The 21519-nt window shown below is 42.6% G+C and overlaps 1 protein-coding gene across 2 annotated transcripts in view; it reads left to right on the forward strand.

The window, feature by feature from the left end:
- Positions 1-16369, forward strand: part of LDAH (lipid droplet associated hydrolase) — a 107596-nt gene extending 91227 nt beyond the window's left edge. For both annotated transcript variants that reach the window (XM_069494343.1, XM_069494344.1), the window contains exons 6-7: positions 2094-2176; positions 15428-16369. In XM_069494343.1, the coding sequence (XP_069350444.1) occupies positions 2094-2176; positions 15428-15619 (275 nt within the window). In that variant the 3' untranslated portion in view covers positions 15620-16369. The remainder of the gene's footprint in view (positions 1-2093; positions 2177-15427) is intronic.
- The last annotated feature ends 5150 nt before the right edge of the window (positions 16370-21519 follow it).

Raw genomic sequence — 21519 nt, forward strand, 5'->3', positions numbered from 1 at the left:
TTTCAGTGCACTTAAAATAGGCCACGATTGTCACTGCAGTCTATCTCCTGAGCTTATTTTATTTTTCTCCATAACACTTTCTCACTATCTATCATGTATTTTGTCTGTATTCACCTGCTGCCAACACTGAATTATAAGCTCAATAATGGCAGACGCTTTTTCTTTCTTGTTTATTGCTTTATCTCCAGTGCCAACGTCTGTCTATAGTAGGTGCTCAGTTATCTTTGAATGAATAAACAAATGAATGAGTTAATTAACTGGGACTTAGAAAACAATGGGAACAACCCAAGAAGGCAGCTAAGGGAAATTCTAAGTTGATCGCAGTCCAGGTTAGAGCAGGTCTGAGGGTCCTGGAAAGGAGGTCTCTGACAAAAACTGACTCTAAAGGATATTGATGGGGTGGAGAGCTGGGGAAAAAAGGTAGCTATAACAAAAACAAATATTGAGGAGCGGGCTATTGTAAGAATGGAAATGTGGTTTCATACACTACTTGGCCCAATGGTGAACAATATTTAGAAATAAAAATGTAAATGTATTATTTAAGTAATAATAGAGGAAGTAAAAATAAGATGTAAACATGTTGAAAAGACCACAAGGAGGAATGTGAGGGCCATAGTGAGCTAAATCCTCATCTATCATAGCAGCTTGGCAAAGGTAATGAATAAGTTACTGAGAAATAACAAGATGATCATACATGTTTAGCAGTGTGGAGATACCTAGTGGGCAAACAGCTAAAAGAGTTAAAGAGAAGTTTCCCCTGGGGAATGGGTCTAGAGGTGGGAAACAATGGAACAAGAAACTATGATTTTTCACTGTAAGCATTTCTGTGATATTTGATGTATAAACTGTGTGTGTGCATGTGTGTGTGTGCGTGTGTGTGTGTTACCTTGATAAAACCTTAAGCAAGGAAAGTAGAGGCAAAATGTAAAACAATAATCAGGAACTAAAATTCCCTCTAATTTAAACCATGGGGTGGGGACAGGGTGGGAGGAAGGCATGGGGAAAGTGCAAGTATGCTCAGGGCCTGCTGTGTTTGGATGAGCAATTCCAGATAGCAAAAGAAAAAAATACATAAGTTTTCCAGTGTTTAGAGGTAAGGCTTAACCACTATTTGAATAAAAATGGAATTTATGCTTTGAGACTATTAATAAAAAGAAGTTTTTTTAAAGCCAGCATGGGGAGGAAAACTCATCATTCATACTAAAGAAGAGTAGGAAATAGCAAAGTATAGGATATACAAACAGATGACTGGAATCAGACCAAACATCTTTGATTTCAATATACATGAATATCTTTTAGTCCCTTTACGTAAGAGACAGACTTTCAAACTGCGCTTTTAAAGAAGTCCACTTATGTGATTTAAAGTGACAGGATTGAAAATGAAGGGAAGGACGTATACTAGGCTAATGCTAACAAAAAAGAAAGCAAATTAATAATATCAGCCAAAATGGAACTCAAGGCCCAGAACATTGAATGACAATTTTCTTACCAGAAAGCCACATAAATTCATGTTATCTCTGGCTTTCTTCTTCTTTTACAAGTATTTGACATCTTGAATGTGAGCATCACTTCGCTCATTTTGCAGCCAGTATAATGGGACTAACTTTCATTGAAAACTCTTAGAGATCCTTTAAACCTATTTTTTAAAATAAACATTCTTTTTAGTTGTTTCCTTTAAAAAAAAAAAAAAGCCAGTATAGTTTCATGTTAATAACTGTGTGCATTTCCTTGGTATACATGATTTATCCATAATAATTTGTGCTTCTAATCTTTAAATCATAATAATACTTTTAGTCAGGTACAGTTACACATGTCATCTGCTGTGGTATCTGATGTTAGGCCATTGAACTGCTAAACTTTGCTATCAAGAGGCCAAGTGAGGTTGAGAGAAGGTTCTTTCATAGGATATGCTCTTGCTTCCAGACACTATATATGTTACCTGACTCGCATGCCTCTCTTGGCCTCGCCAATGCTTCAAATCAGATAGCACTTGCCAAAAGGAAAGGAAGGAACATGAGTTTACTAAAGTTAATTTGACATGTGTGTTTATTCTGTATATTCTAAGTGTTTTACTTTTCATTTTTTAAACGTAGCTAATGCTGCCTACCTCGGAGGCCAAGAAATGATGAAGATGGTAGAGAGAGACAACGAAACCATAAAGGAACATTTATCTAAGGTAATCACTTTGGTGCTGCAAGGGGATAAGTAACAAGTAGATGGGCAGAAATATTTACTGAGGCTGAAGGACTAGAATTGGTCAGAATCTGTAAGAGTTCAAAGGTTTATAGGTTGAGACACAGTTCTGCTAGTTAAAATTAATGTTATCCTTGAAAGTTGCATAGAGAGTAGTAAAGCTGATTGCATAGTTACTTAAATATATTTTGCCACCTGGTTTTGTTGAATTTATTTTTAGAATCAATACTTTTCCTATTTTGTTAGTGCATTTCAGCCTCTCTGGGCCTTGTACTGAGAAGGCTCGCTATTTATAGAATAAATGAGTTATGCTGAAATATAAATAAAACAGTGGAAAAGAACTAACATCATATATGACCTGAGAACTAGTGAGCCTGTCTTTCTCATTCTCCAATGCATTAGAGTAGGAATGTCCTACTTTGACACCAAGATCAGTTTTCTGAAATACTTATCATTTGTAAGTTATCCTGAAAATACTAGAATCATGCACAAACACGTTTAAAGGGCCAATCTCTGAACTATCAGGGGACTGTGGTTTAGAATATGTCTAAGCACCCTAGAATTTGGGTGGCTGTGATACTCCCATGGCATCATTTTTCTGTCCATCCTGAGTAGGAAGGAGCTGCATTGTCTTATACTGTAGCCACCAGTCACATGTGGTTATTTGTGGCTGTCTGAATTGAGATGTGCTATAAGTGTAAAATATACATTGGATTTCAAAAACTCAGTACTCCCCCAAATAGTAAAATATTTCATTAATTTTTATATTGATTATACATTGAAATAATAGTATTTTAGATATAGTGGGTTAAATAAAATATATTGAAAGTAATTTTACCCATTCCTTTATACTTTTTAAAACATTATTATTAGAAAATTTTTAAATTACATATGTGCCTTGCTTTATGTTTCTATTGGACAGTACTACTCTTGATCTTTCCAGCTGGTGCTAAACTATGGTATCTGCTGGGTGCAGTGAAAAGTCCCTGCTGAGTGGCAGACTCTTACAGGGCCCGTGAACCTAAAATCTGCAAGTAAAACCTTAGATACCCTGTTGGGCTTAGAATCCCCTTATAAACTTTGATACATTTGACTTAAACTTGCCTACAGTGTTAATTCATATTTCCATATTTCTATAACCTCCCAATACAGTTATCTTAAAGCAAGAAGTGTGTATGTTCTTAAAAAATATTTTCAGAATATTGTAAATATTCACCCAGAAAGGACTTTTGAAAATGCCAATCTGTTTTTGTCTTATGGATGTAGTGGTCATCATATTTCTGAAATAGCAATTGGCTAGAGATTGAACTACTGAAACCAGGAGGAAGCCCTTACTAGCTGAATGGAGGATATTGGGGCCTTAGGAAACGCTCTCTCCAGGGCTTTCAGCTGCTTCTAGTCATTGAGGGATATGAAAATACAAGAAAAATGCTATTTTATTTTGCACTTAAATTATAAGTGAATCTGTTTCAAAAATGCATTTAGGTTTTCCAGATTTGGAAGTTCATAAAAACAACTCAGCTCTCAGTTAATAATAAGACTGGCAGATGCTCACTTCCAAAATTCACACTTGCTGAATGACTAGACCCATCATATGTCAAAGCCCGTCTTACCACCTGTGGAAGCCAGCTGCTGTAAAATACTCATCATCTCTGGATTCTGCTTGTGTGTTGTGCTCAGGAAAAGGTCAAAGAAAGGTGCTAACTTATTCCTGTCCTAAGTTAAATCCATATGCACGTGTAATCATTCCCAGATAGGGGTCTGTTCATGGTAACTGTGTCAGGGCTGTAAGTTTACTGAAACTTTTATGGGAGAAATATGGGGGCATAATGGTAGATGGCAGACATTTCAAGGTCAGTATTAACACACAGTCATACGAATAAATGTCCAACTCCAGGGAATAGTTTTATTTTTAAGGTGATGCTAAATGTGCCTGTAGGATTGGGGCAACAAGGAATTGTTTACTTTCATGATATAAAGCTACCTTGCAGTTAATTGATTATCTGTTCTACCAGCTAAATTTGAGCTCTCTGCTAGAATAATACAATTCTAATTCCTAAGTGAAACTAGGTACAAAGAGACAGGAAGTTTATTGCAACTTTTTGTTTCTGTAATGAAAAAGAGGAAACATGCTGTAATTTAATATTGGTAAAAGTTGAATCAACATAATATGTCTCAGTCTCCTTGGGAAAAGGAAACTTAAAAGTGCACATAGTTCTAGGAAGATAGTGGGCATTGCCTCCTGCCTTCCAAACACCCCCGATAACTAGTCTAACTAGAAAACCAGTTCCTAGGATTAGAAATCTCCCTCTTTTAGATATTCTGATCGAGGATATTCTGTGCCATTTCCACCCAAAGTCATTCAGAAACTTCATACCTATCCAGGGCTGTCCCATGTGAAAAGTTTTCGAGCTGCACATTTTCTTGCAAAAATCATTCCATATATCTCAGTTATTCAACTTAAAACAGTTTTGAAAAATGTATCTTTGTGCTGTCCAGCCAGGATGCCACAGAAAAGCTAGTCTGAAAATACTCTCTTTACTGTGTCACGCAGATGGCTTTCTGCTTCTTTCTCCTCCCCTAGAAAACGGTCATGCTGTTATCAGCAGGCTTTGGTTCCAAATTCAAAGTTTCTACTTATTGATTTCCATTGCCCACATGAAGAGGGCTTTTTATATTCCTGAGGAAAATAGGCTTTTTTTTTTTTTTTTTTTTTGAGACAGGGTCTTGCTCTGTTGCCAAGGCTGTAGTGCAATGGCCCAATCATAACCACCATACCCACTAGTTTTTTTATTTCATGTAGAGACAGGATCTTGCTATGTTGCCCAGGTTGGTCTCAAACTCCTAGCCTCACACAATCCTCGCGCCTCAGCCTCCCAAAGTTCAGGATTACAGGTATGAGGCACCGCACCTGGCCAGGCCTTTTTTTTTTTTTTTTTTTTTAACTCTGAAAAGTCTACTAGGCTGATTGTCTTCCTTCCAAGGTCTAGAGACTTTATATACAGCATTGGACAGTTGTGGTTTTTTGTGGTGCTTCAACATAGGATCAATTTATTTCCCTTTCCTGGAGCAAATATATCAAACTCACAGTTGTTTCCAAAAGCGTACACCATGGTTTATGACACCATAGGTTATGTTATTTCTTCACCTGACTAAATCCTACTTGTCCTTTAAAACTTGGCTCAAGTGGCATCTCTAAGAGGCCTCAGCTTCTGGTTTGGCCAGATGTGCCCCCATTGGCCTCCATGGCTCCCTATGTAAAGTTACAATACCTCATTTACCACAGAGTATTTAAATGATCCGGCTTCCCCTCTTCCCCACCTTGAGGTAAGGAACTGTGTTTTCCTCATCTTGGTATCCTGTGGACTTAGCACAATTCATGATACCTGGTAAACAATCAATGAATCTATGCTAGATAGATGAGCAGAGAGAGAGAGAGATGGAGAAGCCATTAATTAGAGCATGGATTCTGAACCTTTTCTGTGCCATGGATCTTTCTGGCTTTCTCATTAAAGTATCTGAACCCATACTCAGAATAATGTTAAATGCATAAAATAAGTACATGAGATTACAAAAGAAACCAATTATATTGAAATATAGTTATCAAAATATTTTTTTAAAAAATTTGTGATATAGTAATATATGCATCTTTATTTATACATTGAATATTGAGATATAATCTCAGTCAGAATTGCTATTGTAAATTTGTAATGATGAGTATAAATAATTTTTTAGTTATCTACAGCAAGTTTACTATGATTTGAAAATATCCATAATTTTTATAGATGACAAAATATAGGCATTACAAAAAGTATGGTTTGTTACCTGTATTTACAATTGAAGGAAATACTAAATTATAGTTAGGAGCTAAATAAATAATTCTTTTCCAAGTGTACATAACACCTCCTCCCTACCCATGGACCTGCCTGGGCCTGTCGACCGCGACTGAAGAAGCCCTGCATTAGAGAAACTGGAAAAAGCTGGGTAGCGTGATATTGTAGCTTAGGCAGTGGCTTAAGAACAAGAAGCCATGATATGCTGCACCAAAGAGATGATTTTAAGTTGTTGGGGACCCACTGAAGGGTTTAAGCAAGGGAGTAACAATCAGGGTGATAAAACATTTGACAACCACGTGACATAGCCACTGACCAATCAGGACGTGTGCCAGTTCAGAGGTACCAATTCATATCAGTTGGCCCTAAGAATGTACTAAGGTTAACAAATGAGAGGGATTATTTTTGTGGAAATGTTGAATATTGGAAAAGGATGTAATTTGAGTCGGGGAGACTATTTACAAGGCTTTTATAAGAACTAACGTGGTAGGATTGGGAATGGAAAGATTTAAGAGGTAGAATCAAAGGCACTTTGTACTAACAGGATATGAGAGAAGGGAGATGGAGGAACCTAAGGTTACTTCTCTGTATCTGGATTTGGTGACAAGATAGTGCATACAGGAGGAGAAGCAGCAGCAAGTTGTGGGAGGTGGTTGAGCAAGTCATTCATTTTGGCACTAGTGTTTGAGACACCTGTGGGACATCAGAGTGGACACGTGTCTGGCAGTTTCTGGACATGTGGGTGTGAAGCTTAGAAGGGTAGTCTGGGCTGAATTTGAATGAAAAGTGATGAGGCTGGAGTCGAAGCGACGAGCACGGATAATGGCAGCCTAGGGAAGTATGCAGAATAGGAGAGAAGACATCTAACAATTGATCCTTAGGGAAGCCCGCGTGAGGGTTTGGAGGAGGACAGGGAGCCAGTGATTAAGATGGGAGTGGAGGGCAGAGGATGGGAATGAGAACCACGGTGGAATAAACCAAGGGAAGAGAATCAACTGTACATTTTCGCCATCCCAATCCCAGTTTGTCTAGAAGCCTCTAGGGTATGCTCTGCTTTATGAGGCACCTGGTGTGTTGGAGGCAAATAAGAGGTCAGTGTTCCCTTGTTCTGTCATTGTTCTGAGCCATAAGGGGATGTGTGTCTCATTCATTGAAAAGTGAATTAGTGTTTGGTTTATAAACTTGAAGTTTTCATTTCAAACTCACTTAGGAGGGAAATTCTAAACTGCCGTGACCATCTTTGGCCCAGACATATGGAAACAGCTGGTGTGTGCTACTGCCAGACTGAATCTGAGCATCACTATCAGTCAATAGGAGTCTGAAATTTTTCCAGAGAGAACACATGGGGTGCAGCTTTCAGATGAAGGCAGGCAGCAATGGAAGAGCTGCCTGCAAGGTGGGGCTGCCCTTGGCCTCAGAAGGCCGGGCCAGGCTACAGTGTGGCTTGGGAAAGGGGCAAAGTGTCCTCAGGGACAGGAACCCCTCTGTTGGTGCTCTCTATTGTTCTTTCTTAGCCTGCCTTAGCCCAGAGGTGCATGTTACCTTTAGGAACAAACCTTGTACAGTTGTTTGCAGATTTGGGCATGCAAATCCTTCTGACATGCACACGTCCTGCTTGGTGGAGCATAGGAAGTGCTCCCTGGACCAGCTCACCCGGACTGCCTTTCCGCCAAGCCTCCGTCTGAAACGGATTGTGTTAGTTCTGCCTGTTTAGTTTGAAGCCTGTCCCAGGATGTCATAATCATCCTGGAAACAGATAGGTTTGTTTTTATCTCAATCATTTTGACCTTGAGAGCTTCATTTGAGGCAATTGCGTTAACATATCCTGAGTTCTCCAGTGGAGCGTGATGATGGAGAAGTGAGTGAGTTGGAGAGCAGAGTTCTCAGAGTCTCAGCCTACCCTCAAACTCCAGCTCCACCTCTTGCTTTAGTTACGTGACCTTCCTTACGTTGCTGGATCATACTGTTCCTCCTTCGTTTATCAATAAAATGCTTTAATAATAGTATTTATTCTCATACAGTTGTTCCAAAAATATAATGCTATAATTCATACCTTGTAATTCAGACCTTATAAGAGTGTCTGGCATGCACTAAGCATTCAATAAATGTTTACTGTTACTATTAAAGGCTAGTTATAGCCTAGATATGCTTTTGAGTACTTTAAAAAGACTATTTGCCTAACTTATCCTCCCCACACTTCTCCCTTCCCAGATACTTTCATGTTGTTAATGAAGGGTGTTAGTAATATGAAGTGAGTGGCCAAGAGATCCTGGAATGCCCCAATCCCATTTTAGATCATAGCCACCACTCCCCGTAAGATGCCTAAGGGGACTGCAGTATAGGAGCCATGATGAAGGAAAACACAGTAGTACTTAATTTTTACAGGGCTTGGGCCCAGTACCTTAGTGCAGAGAATTCTGAGGAGCTGGACTTGGCCTTTCTCTCAGTTAACTAAGTAAGACCATCCGAGCACATCTGCACCTTCCTGAGGCATTTAACCAGAGACAAACAGAAACACAAGAGGATAAATTGGCTCCCAGCGCCTCATACTCAGCTGCCTCACAAGAGGAAAGTAGGTGCCTTGGGTCAGCTTCCCACTGCAGTCCCAAGTAAGAGACGAGGCTAGTCCCTAGATGCCTTGTGACTTGCACGTGGGAGGGAGCGAATTCTAGCCGCACAGAAAGGAGGGAGCCCCAGTGTGCTCACCTTTGGATGTTCCAGCCACTGGAGAGTGGGCCGGGCAGTGCCCCGTTGGGACCCACTCCTGCTGCTTTGGTGCTTCCATTCCTGCTGCTCTCCTGGGCGCCTGCAGAGGGAAGCAGGGTTCCGTGGCCCCAAGTACTGTGTTTTCACCTCTCCTCAGCCACTTTTTTTAATCTTTGGAGATTTTAATTCACTTTTTCTCAAGATTGATAATTGAGCCAGTTAGGGATAAAGGGAAGAAAGGAAACAAGATAAATTGGAAATTAAAGGTCCTAAATCCAAAGGAGATCCTTTTCTTTAGCAGTTCCACAAGTTCCTAAACAGTTGTTCAGAAGGGCTGCGGTGAGATTTTAAAGCTTTATAGCTGCTTTATATCCCCGAGAAGGATAGGATTTTTAAATAACTGGAGGGAGATGCTTGTATTACAGAATAGGTTTCCTTTAACATTGCAAGGTGGAGGCTTAAGTGTCTGATTCTGGGGAAAGGGGAGAAGTAGAAGCCTGTTGCTGTCATCCAGGCTGTTCCGGATTCTCCCCCAGAGATGGAGATGCCTTGGAGGGGCTAACAGTTTGTACCCTGAGCCTGGGAAAGATGGGAGGGGATGAAAACAGGGAGGTGAAGGCAGGACATGGAGATCTGGCTGGAAGGTAGGGGGCCTACGTATGTGAGGGCTAATTTGATCCCTTGGTAAGCAACTGACTGCTTTACATATAACCTTTTACTTCTTTCACAAGCAAACACACAAAAAAACCTGGTCTGGTGGGAATTATTTCAGAGGAGGAAAGAAAAAATGGAGAAAGTAGAAATGACATCATTTTCTTAGACCTCTCAGAGTAGGGCAAAGAGGACCTCACTGAGCATCTGCAACATTCCTCTTGGTTGCTCTCTCTGGTGCTGGCTGGCTGTGTGCCTGCCACACAGCATGACAGCTCAGGACACGCTTTCTAAAGAAATGAACACACAAACCTAGCTGGGAAGCCTATTCATTTAGCACCCAGGGAGCTACAGCTCTTTATGAAATGCTAGCAAAGAGAGTCTCGCACAGCTCGGGAAGGCAGTGGACATTATGTTAGCTGCTGCAAGAACCCAGGGGCTCACCCTAGGAGCCCACCAGGAAGAGACGTAGCAGTCCCAGAATGCTGGTGCCTTCCTTCATTTTGGAAGATGCTTGATCAAGGATACCCAAATGGTACTGCAGATAAGGCTTCAGGTCTCACTTATGAGGAAAAGTAGGTTTTATTATAAAAATGGATTTAGAGAATCCACTCCGTGAGCTGACTGTTAGTGGCAGCTTGAGGATAGGAGATGTGCTTCACTGATATGATTTGTCTTCCACCCCATCTATCTTTCTCCACAATCATTTATGAGGAATATGCTGTACATATATATTACATTATGAGCAAGGTACATAATAAAGCACATTTGCTTTAGGTTTAAGCAAATGTTTGATACTTACGTATGTTCTGAGCCTGACTTATGCCAAAAGCAACTTATCAGAAGAATATGTCTTTTCTCAAAGGCTAACTTAAGGTCATGTGGCTGCTTTTTCCTCTGACCTGGGCATAATTCTCACTGTGGGGAAGAATCTAGACGGATTCCCCCAGCTCACCATTGCACAGTCTGTCTAGGAGATCCCCTTGTCCTCGTCTGTAATGCAGCTACCCTTTAGGAGTGCCTACTATGTGCAAAGTACTTGATGTGCTTTGTTTTCTGATCCTCACCTCTAGCCCACAAGGCAGCTATTTCTGTCCTCACTTTACAGATGAGTAAGCAGGCATAGAAAGGCTAAGTGACTGATCCAAGCTCACCATACTAATAAATGGCAGAACCAAGATTCCAGTCCAGATGAATGTGGCTCAGGGCCCCAGCTCTTCACACTGCACTGGCTGCACAATGCTCTCCCCATATTGCCAATGAGCTTAAGTAGTTCACAAATTACTTTACCGTACTGTGATATAAAGGCATTATGAGAAGCCCTTTTACTCTGAGCATGATACCCCCAGAAATGTCACTTACCATTCTGCCCAGGTCTACACCGTCGTATCATGAAACAGTCTACCCAAAGACTGATACCTGAAGGAATAAAGTTCAACTTGGCTAAGTACTAATAAGATCTACAATAGTTTGTCCCAAACTCGACTACATGGTGAATTAGGATCTCAGGAGCTTCTAAAAATTCAGTTTATCCATAAGGTTAACAAAAGAAAAAATATATATATATATAATTCTTAAAACTACACAAAACTTTCATTTTATTAGACCTTCTTCTCCTGTAATGCCTACAGTCCTACTGGCCTGTTGAATAGAGAAATAATTCAGAGAATTGTGTGTGTGGCTTTTTTCATTTTTAATATTTTGAGATATTGATATGTTATTGAAAGTGATTTTTGTTATTAGCAAAATCATAAAAGAAAGCTAATAGTTCTTTGTTCTTACAATAACTGCTCTATTAGTACTGCAGAAAATCAGCAACTCAAAATGCACAGTAAGCACAGCTTGGGTGCCTCCCTCGGTGCAGAGTTCGGGCTTTCCTGCTTTGGGCGCCCACAGTGCTTTGCCCCCAGCTCTGTCCACCTGTGGTGTCTGAAGGCCGGTTTGTACAGGCCTGTTCTCTGCCCTAGACTGGGAGCCTCTCCAGGGCAGAGAGCATCTTACTCACTTCTGAATTTCAGCCACTTAGCCCAGCTCCAAATGTGGGATCAGTTCAGAGTCGTTTTAGGTGGAACTCCTTTGAATCTGTTAACCTCAGCAATTTACTGTCAAAAAGTGCATGTTTACAGACCAAAAAAAAAAAAGTGCAAAAATACATGAGAAAAGACAAGTGTGGCTTCTGTATCGGGACAAGCTGTAGCAACTTCTAGAGACATTTCAGGAGGGAAGTGTCTCCTCAGGAGGATACCAAAGAGTTGAAGGAAAGCACATCTGCGAGCACAGAGACTGTAGTAAGCATGATTACACCTTCCTGCAGAAAACACAGGAGGAAAAGCAAAAGCTCAATCTTAGGGAATCACAATCTAGACCTGAGAAAGTTAAATTTTGTGTTTAATAGAAAAAAATGGATTACTTAACCTGACAACAACTTGGAAACAGAAAAATTTTCATCTTAGTAATGTGTACTTTTTATCAACTCTCATGAGTATCAATACAAGTGCTAAGGAGAAATAAACTACAGGAAATAATTTTCTTCTAAACCTTGAAATGTAAATATCCTGCTAATGGCATGGGATTCTTAGTTACCAATTCCAGTATTTTCACAGAAGTCATCACGCCCCTGACACAGCACCTGAGAAGAACTACAGACTTTGAGAAGGCTTTAAATAAAGATAGTTGGGTTTGCTGCTGTCGAAAATTATCACACACTGTTAATTTTCATATCCAGTTTAAGACCTCCCAACCTTCAGGTTTAGTGTTTTTATAACACGGGTCCATTCTCTGCGAATCGCAAATGGTAGTAAAAGGTACTGGTTAGAAATGTTGTCTCTGGATTTATAACCACTCACTTTCAACTCACTAATTGCTTGAATTTAAGCAAGTTAATCTCCCTAAGCCTGTGTTGGGTTGTTTGGTTTTTTTTTTTCCTTTTCTCCCTGTTAAATAAGGATAAAATCCTTTCTTCAGGGTACTGTTGTAAGGACACAACGAGATAATATATGGAAAGTGCTTAGCACAGAGCCTGGCACATTATTCTCAGTTCCCATCAAGTCATTATTATTCATTGCGCCTCATTTTTATGTACCAATGTAATGACAGTAGGCACTCTTAACACTGTGTCCTGGTGTCTTGCTGTTTGTCTTTCTTTCTACTTCACCTGTCCTCCCCTTCCCCCAGCACTGCCACCACACACCCCATACTTTCTCATTTTCCTGTTCAGGGTTACAGGTGCAGGGTCCTGGTCAGATCTATGGCCTGTGATTTATAATGTATAGGCAACAGGAAGTATCTCAAGCCAGCATATGTGAAGGCATTAGATAACCACGTGTTTTATTTGTTAGCCGGGATTTTCATAGAGAGCCCTTCAGTATAGCCTGATAGAATAACTTTTAAAACAAAACAAAATTATAAAAAAACCTGATCTCACCATCAATTAGGGGTTTAACCAAATGGAGCGCACTCTAAATGGTGATTGGTTGTGGACAATCGAGAAACAAAATCACATGAGCATATGGGAAGTCTGGAGTCCTCACTGCTGCACTGTCTTGAACACTGACAACACTTTTTCTTGAGGTTCCTAGTACATGCCTTGGACAGTGTGTGCCCCGCAATTACTCGGACGTGATTTGTCTCTTGATACCCAAAGGGAGATGTAGGGTCCCTGACACCTGACAAGCAGTGCTCCGTGTTGATCACCCCTGCTCACCTAACTGCCTGTCACCTTCATGGCATTTGCCTGCTGTCAAGGGCTCATCAAGCTGGGCTTCTCTTGGAAATATTACAAGTTGTAATTGCCTCAATGAAAAGGAAATGGTAAGTTCTTCATGGAAATAGTCTTTGAAATGTCAGGCAGAAAGCAACAGCAGGTGCGTACAGTGATGCTCTTCTTGTCAAGGAGACTGTTAGAGGAGGTCTTTTCTGCCCTGCTTTCCTTCTAGCTGAGTCCCTGTATTGTAGTTTTCGCAAGACTTCACACTATAGCTTGTGCTAGTGTGAGGGTCCCAGAGTGGCTCTCACAGTGTCCAAGTGTCTTGGCAAGAGCAGGCACTGGAGCAGAGGAGCAGACCTGATGGGCACGAACCCAGGGCTGACTTCCCAGACTTCTCCACGGCCTTTCGTGCTGTGAGGCAGTGCTGAACAATTGTGCGCAGTGACTGTTCCATGCACTATTTACTGAATATAATTTAAAGGATTCCCGAGGTAAGCATAGGGAGTGGTTTAGAGAGAGCCTAAACTCATCAGCCCTATTAGTAGATAATTAATACGTACAAATAGCTTGTACTCTCAACGGTATTTCAAGGGGAAGCTGTAGCAGGGTAGTTGCTGAGAGATCCTGAGAAATGTATTTTTCCATAACTGGCCAGAATATTCAGCCGCTGGTTGTGAGGTCGCAGAGTTTTAGAGCTGTAGAAAGAGCTGAGACCAGGAAGAAGAACCAGGCAACTGCTGGGCACTCTCATTCTCCAGGAAGCAAAAATGGTTCTTACTCTGCTAAGATCCATGACAAAAAGAATTTTGGTTTTAGGGGCTTTGGAGTGCCCAGAAATGGTTATAGTGAGCAAAAATAGGAGAAAGGAAAGAATGTATTAAGTGATAAATCTATAAGCTGCAGAGCTTCTGCAGCATTCAAAACTGGAACCCCAGGTAACAACCAGGAAAATCTCTGAAGTGATTCAGAATACGTCTGCCACCCAAGGTTTAGTTGTTGATAATTTATTCTCTGGAATATAACATTAAATATTTTCCTCTTTAAAGAGTTTGTTTTTTTTTTTTAACTAACCATCTCTTCAGATATTAGTTAAGTCATAATGTTATTATAATAAAGGCCAGTGTTTTTATAAGTACAATCTCACCTGTCCTATATTCAGATCATGGATTTAATGATTGATGCAGTAAAACTATCTGGTGCAATAACGCCTATTTCCTGCACCGTCCTCCCCACGCCACTTGATCCCCTCCAGTCTCTCTTCCCGTTGCAGCCAGAGTATTTTCCTAACCTAGGGACCTGATCACGTCACTGCATTGTGTAAAGTGTCCTGTTAGCTCCTGTGGACTTCAGCATGAAGTGCAACCTCCTTAGCAGGCACAGAAGACAGCTGTCTGTGACCTGGCCCCTGTCTGCCTCTCCCATCTTCTCTCCCACCACCCATTATTCCCATGATTTTTCGTGCCAGTTCCCCAAGCAAAGTCAAAAGCTTCACAAGGCCCCAGGCTGAAAACTAGTGTGAGTTAAGCACAACTCACGTGGCAGTTGATGTGTTAAAATTTAGTTCTTATTTTTTGTAGAAATTACCACTGTGTACCCTTCTGAATATAAGATGCCACTTTGATGCTCTTTTCTTTAGAAATACAGAAGAACTAACCAATTGCAGTTTTTCAGTGAAGCACAGCAGCCTAGAGCTAGATGATATATACATTCATTCCATGCAGGTGGAGGTGGATGTCCAGTGAGGGTCTCAGTGCTGCCTCAGAGGAGGCTGTGTCTCCATTCAGTCTGTTTGCTGTCACCTGAAGTCTACTTATAACACCTCCCACTGAATCAACATACTTTCCTGCTGCGTGGAGCCTTTCTGTAGCAATGTCATAAACTCTCTTGGGATACTGATCACATTTTATCAGCTACATTGAAAAGCCTGAGTCTGTCTGATCCGCCTTTGTATTCATTCAACAAACATGTCCCCTATGTTTACCATATGTCTGTTTGGAAACTATTACGTTTCTTAAATGGTCACTAGTCACTCAGTGACCATGTCTCAATAACTCTCTTCCTCATCCTCACTCACCTGCCTTCTGTCCAGTGTCCATCCCCACCTCAGTGCACACACCTTTGCTAGTGAGTCCTTTGAGGGAATTATAGGTGAGCTATCACAGGAGGGACACCATGAAGGCTTGCTGCCTCGGGAGAGTCATACTCTGGAGACAGCCTTGGGACCAGCTTACAGGGTGGGCACAGGTGCTGTCCTCAAAGCACTGCTGGCTGCTGGTGTCATAGCCGTGTTGGGAGGGGAAGGTGTGTTCTAAGAAAATGTTTCTGTATTGTCTTTCAGCTTACATTTTACTACGGTGCTACAGATGCGTGGTGTCCAAAAGAGTACTATGAAGACATCAAGAAAGATTTTCCAGAAGGAGATATTCGACTCTGTGAGAAAAATATACCTCATGATTTTATCCTCTATTTTTACCAGGAAATGGCAGACATGGTTGCTGACTGGCTAAAGGATGATCTGTCCAAAATATAAATCCTGACACAAGGGAACAGGTACCTACTGCCAGTACATGGAGGCAGTAGTGTACTGTATTTAGTACATAAATGCTAAAGTTTGATATTTCATATTAGAAAAGGAAAAACTGAGAACCTCTTGGCTTAAAAACTACAAGCTCCCAGCCCCATATTAAAGTCTGATGTAAACACACTCAATGAATCATTCCAGAGGTTGAACAACACATTTTTCCAAGACTCAGGGAACACAGTGGTCTGCACAGGGTCTCGTGTTTGCACAGGCTACCCAGTAATGCCATATGGTTTATTTTGGTAGGCAGGATCCCTGCAGATAAAAGAAAATCTAAATTTAATTGATTTTAATTGAGTTCCACTGTTGAAGAGGCTCAACTAGGGGAAATGATGAAATACCTACTAGAAAATGTGAAAGAGATGGGTGAGTGTGAAGGGTTTAGTTAGGTATGTGGCGCGTGTGAGATCACGGCAAGCACGCACTCATGTTCCAGTAGCAGGAAGTGGTGAGCAGTGGGTATTGGCAGTGGACTTGGGTCTCCTCTGGTACAGAAGATGAAGGTTAGCCCAGACTGACTTTGCACAGGTCTTGGTTAAGATCATCAGTGTCGCTTCTGATCTACCTACATTAGACAGAACAAAGTTCACCAGACGTTACTCTGGTCAACTAACCAGATAGTTGTTGAAGGATCCCAACTGTGCCTCCTGCCACAGGACAGCCAGCAAGGTCTGTGCTAAGCCTTAGCCTGCTGGGCTATGAGCTCTCTGCAGGCTCCTCTTCTCCAGAGCCAGGATGGGGAGCACTGGGCTGTCCTGAATTCGGCTTGTATGTGCCAGCAGGCTGTTGCTCCTGTGACTCTTGCAATAAAACTCCACTGAAGACCAGCAATGAGCCAAGTACTGTGCTAGCCATTGAGAATAGAGTTCTCAGCTACTTCATGATTCTTCTCTTCGGAAAATCTTCTCATAAATAATTTTTGAAATGGCATTTTAAATTGCTGAGAGCATTACCATAAATCAGTTCTCCATTTCTGCATTAACTTTATTTGTTGGAAAGAAATTATTGTGCTAATGAACCAAAGTAAGCTATTAAGTTAGGTGAATTTACCTTCTATGGACACATTGGGGTCTGGTGAGGAAAAACCATGTTCTCTGGCCTAGAGTGGGCTGACAAGATTGCTGCCTTACTTACACTGACTCAATCCTGAGATCTCAGGAATCAGTAAATCCCACTGACTGCAGTGACAATTGATAATCGATCAGAAACATTCCATTTTCTCCTAGAGAAAATCCCTCATGGCATTATCATTCCTTAAGGACAATGAGATGTTACCTAAAACCTAAAGCCACTTGATGGAAGATTTAGCTCTGATATGCCACCAGCCCAGTGATGAGAGTTGAATGAGTATTGTCCTTTGGCATGGCTTCTACATCAGAGCAAATGACTTCTTGGAGGAGAGAAGCTAAGCTCCAGACAAGAGTGCTCTTAGCCCCCGGGGAAGGGCCGACAGATACGCAGGCCATGGGCACAGGGCTGCACACAGTCCTGTTGGCATCTGCACGGGAGGCCTTCTAGAGATGTAACGCGAGAAGCTAGGACTCGTGGCCCTGAGTGCCTTGCATACACGAGATGCTCAGTAGTACTAAAAGCACATGAACAAGTACGGGGGAAATCATACCTACTGGAATAGAGTAACATTCATAGCTTTTCTTTTAGCTGCTATTTTATAACATTACTCTGTATTGCCACATTATGTGTATTTCAGAAGTCTGCACGTATGAAATTGTATCTCACTTTTGTCTTTTAAAGCTTAAAAAAGATATTGGCTCTTAATTCATGTTTATCACCTGAACACCAAATGAATTTTTGAAATAAATGTTTTACCAGCACTTACGACCGTAACTGGCCTGATTTCTGTGTTGAGCGGAGAAAGGGTACAATTTAAGCAGTTTTCCTGAGTTAGACTCAGCCCAAAGTCTCTCTATTTAGGTGACAAGCTACTTTCTCATTGCTTCTTTTAGAGAGAAAAGAATCAGATTTCAGAGACGAAAGTTCATTTTGTTTCAACAGGAATAAACAGAAGACTAAAATTGATAAACAGTGGGTGAAATTCATTTTCCAGAAGCAGTTCTGCCTGTGTGTCCCAGTCAACCACATGGATGGTCTTTGTCAGAGATTTAACTTCTTCCAGAGTTACCTAGTGCTGAGGGGAAGGCATAAGCAGGGACCTCGAACCATGCCCACCTTGTTCTCTGCTCTGGACCATTCTGAATCTCCAGAGGCGGCCCTCTCTGGTCATGTGACCTGGTGCCCACGGCCACCAGGGCCCTCCCTCCATCTGCTTCTCCACGCAGCCCTTGAAGAGCCAGTGACCTCCAAAGCCTTGATTTTTCTTCACCCTCTATAGTAAGACAAAAGCAATTCCAGATTAAAGGAGACCAAAGAGACATGACAACACAAAACCTGATTCTGGATTGGATGTTTTTGTTATAAAAGACATTGTTGGGACAATTTGCACAACTCAGATGTGGTCTGAAGATTAGCCAGGAGTAAGATACCGATGTTAATTTTCTGATTTCTGTGGTTGTGCTGTGGAGAAGCAGGAGAATGTCCCTATTTGTACTGAAGACACACTGAACTGTCTGGGGGTGATGGGGCATCATGTCAGTTTACTCCCAAATGGTTCAAAGGAAAATAATGTTCTTCATACTTGCAAATTTTTTAGAAGTTTGAGATGATTTTAGAATTTGTAAAATTAATTGTTTTTTATAAACCCCATCATCCTCTCTCCTTCTGCATCAGTCTCTCATTGTTTCTTTTCCAGAAAGTAAATTTCTTCTTTTAGGCTGTAAATGGAGCCCTGGGTTCAAATCCCAGATCTGTCCTTTATTGGGTTTGTGATGTTAAACTTCACCTCCGTGGGCCCCAGCTCCTCATCTGTGTAACTTGGATGTTCTCGGCACTTGCCTCAGTTTTTTGAATTTGAGGAGGGTTTTTTTTTGTTTGTTTTTAATGGGGATAAAATGAAGTCATGCATGTAGCATTTAGCATCTTGCCAGGCATCTGGCAAATGCTCTATAAAATAGTACCTAAAGGAGAAGGATAGCAAACTGTTTTTCCTTTAATTTCTCTTTGTGGTGCAGTGGAGGAGCCCTTGATACTCAGTGTCCGCGTTGTTTCACCCAGCCTGTAACTGGACTCTTGCAGACTTAGCATTTCTGGCTCACGTGCAGGGACAATGTGTGCTCACCTGGCTCAGCTTCCTGACCTTAGGCCATGCGGGCTTCCCCACACACAGCCCAGGATGCTCCAACAGTCGATTTAGAAAAGACACAGCGAGCAAAGCATTTCTTAGATGGCATGAGACATCTTCTTTGTCCCTGGCCTTCTCTTGCCGGAGAGAACAGGTGAGGATATGCTGGGGCTGCTCCCTCCCTGGGGGTGGGGCTTAAGGAGAGGTCGGAGGCTGGGACTGAGTGTGCTCTGTGAAGACAGGTTTATCTCTGAGGCGGTGAATGAAGCTCTCCTGCAGCAGTGCGGAGGACAGAGCTTGTATGAGCATCCTTCTAATCACTTTACAAGGGGACTAAGATTCCTGCCTGTGCCCCATGCGGATGTAGATAAGTGATCACATTGGTCCAGGAGGAGAGTGGCTGTGGGACATGGGTCTGGCCCCTCCCACCAGACTGGAGGCATCTCCAGAGCAAGACTGGTGTCACCAAGTGTAAACCGGGCGAGCACGGGCAAGGGCCAGAGAAAGCTCTAGGTTGCCACAGTTCTATAAAGAAAGCTCCTGGGGAAGAGGGAGAGGGAGGAAGAGGCTACCCCTAGTCCTAGAAGGACAGGTAGAACTTGGGTGGGTTTGGAATAGAGGAGAGCAAGTCCACATACGGAATCTGCTGCTCACCCCTGCACTTGCACAGCGCTTCATTTAGGCCTCCCAATCTCATAAGGTTCTGACTGTGCCCATTTTACAGATTACCACTGAGGTACAAAGGTAAGTGCTTTGCTCAGGATCTCACAGCTAGTGGATGATAGAGCTGGGATTCTGCTGTGGTTTGAATGTGTCCCCCAAAGTTCCTGTGTTGGAAACTTTAATCTCCAATGCAACAGTGTTGGGAGGTGGGTCATGTTGGGAGGTGTTTAAGTCATGAGGCGCCACCCTCGTGACTGGATTAATTCTGATTATAGAAGGGCTTGAAGCTGTGAGTTCGATCTCCTGCTCTCTCGTGCTCTCTTGCCCTTCCACCTTTTGCCGTGGGATGATAGCACAAAGGCCCTCACCAGATGCCGGCCCTTTGCTCTCGGACTTCCCAGCCTCCAGAACTGTAAGAAATAAATCTATTCTTTATAAATCACCCAGTCTCAGATACTTTGTTACAGCAACAGAAAATGGGCTAAGACAGAGTACAATTCAGGCCTCGAGTCTAGAGCCACCACTTCATCCCCTTCTGTCCGCTGCATCATGCTGCCTTCCGGGGGACAATTGTGGGCACACCCAGCCAAAGAGCAGAGTGGGGAAAGGGGGTCACAGGGAGGGCAAATGAGGGCCCGATTGGCAGGAGAGGTGAAGAATAGATAGTTGGAACAACTGAGTAGTTCTGAAAGAATGAAAGCTGTAACAGAGACTGGTTTTCAGGAGTAAAAAATGCATCAGACTGAGAGAAAGCAATACCACATGCTGGGCATCACTGTGTGGCGCCTCACATGCCCTGACCTCTGCAACTCCTCCGTAGCCACCTGGTGCTCCATGCCAGACGTGGGAACTCCTCGCGGGCTCTTCTGTATGGGAATCACTGCCCCAGCTTTGGTGACACCCATCCTCTACCCCACCCCGAGATGCGGTCCAAAATGCCAACTGCTCCGACCTCCCAGAGCGGCCCCTCCCTCCCTCCCGGCCTTCACGACCCCCGACTTGTCTCCACTGAAGCACTTACCGTTACTGCAGGAACCGTATCTGTGCCAGTCTGCCCTCCCTGCCCTGCCACCCACGCCCTTCCTGTCCTCCGGAGAGTCCTGGAAGATGGACTTCTGTCTTAGTCATCTCTATATTCTCAGGGCTTATGGAATAGGGCCTGCCACATAGAATATTCTATAAATTTTGTAACCTAAATAAAAGTTTCTACCATACCTAATGGGTAAGCTCTCAAGAAATGCAATTCTCGCAGTTGGTCAGACTACCAGGAAATCACATCTCAGTGCCTCTTCACCCTCAAAACCGAGCTGTCAGTGGAAGCGTGGACACGGACACTTGCTCTTTTATCCCTCAAGCCTGCAGTCCCCACCCCCCAGGCTGTAGACCACTACCAGCTTGTGGCCTGTTATGAACTGGGCCTCACAGCAGGAGGTGAGCGGTGGGAGCAGTGGGCGGGTGCCCCCCATCACTCACATCACCGCCTCCTGTCAGATCAGCGGGGGCATCAGATTCTCATAGGAGCTCGAAACCTGCTGTAAACTGCACATGCGAGGGATCTAGGTTGCGGCTCCTTATGAGAATCTAATGCCTGATGATCTGAGGTGGAGCTGAGGAAGTGATGCTAGTGCTGGGAAGCAGCTGCAAATACAGATTATCATTAGCAGAGAGGTTTGACTGCACAATAAATGTAATGTGCTTGAATCATCCCGAAACCATCCTCCTTCCCTCCCCCCAGTCCATGGAAAAATTGTCTTCCATGAAGCCGGTCCCTGGTGCCAAAAAGGTTGGGGACCACTTCCTTAAACATTTCCCCAGGCAGAGCTGTGCAGGAGTGGGTCAGGCAGATTCAAAGACATTGACTGTTCGAGTCTGGCACTGGGGACTACAAGAAAGCAAAGTCACTATAGCTCCTGTCCCGTTCCTCTTGCCTAGTATGGCTGCAACTGTTACTTCCATTCTTCCACGATTAGAAAACCTCTGGAGCTTGGGT

The sequence above is a fragment of the Eulemur rufifrons genome, chromosome 19, assembly GCF_041146395.1.
Source record: "Eulemur rufifrons isolate Redbay chromosome 19, OSU_ERuf_1, whole genome shotgun sequence".
Lineage (NCBI taxonomy): Eukaryota > Metazoa > Chordata > Mammalia > Primates > Lemuridae > Eulemur > Eulemur rufifrons.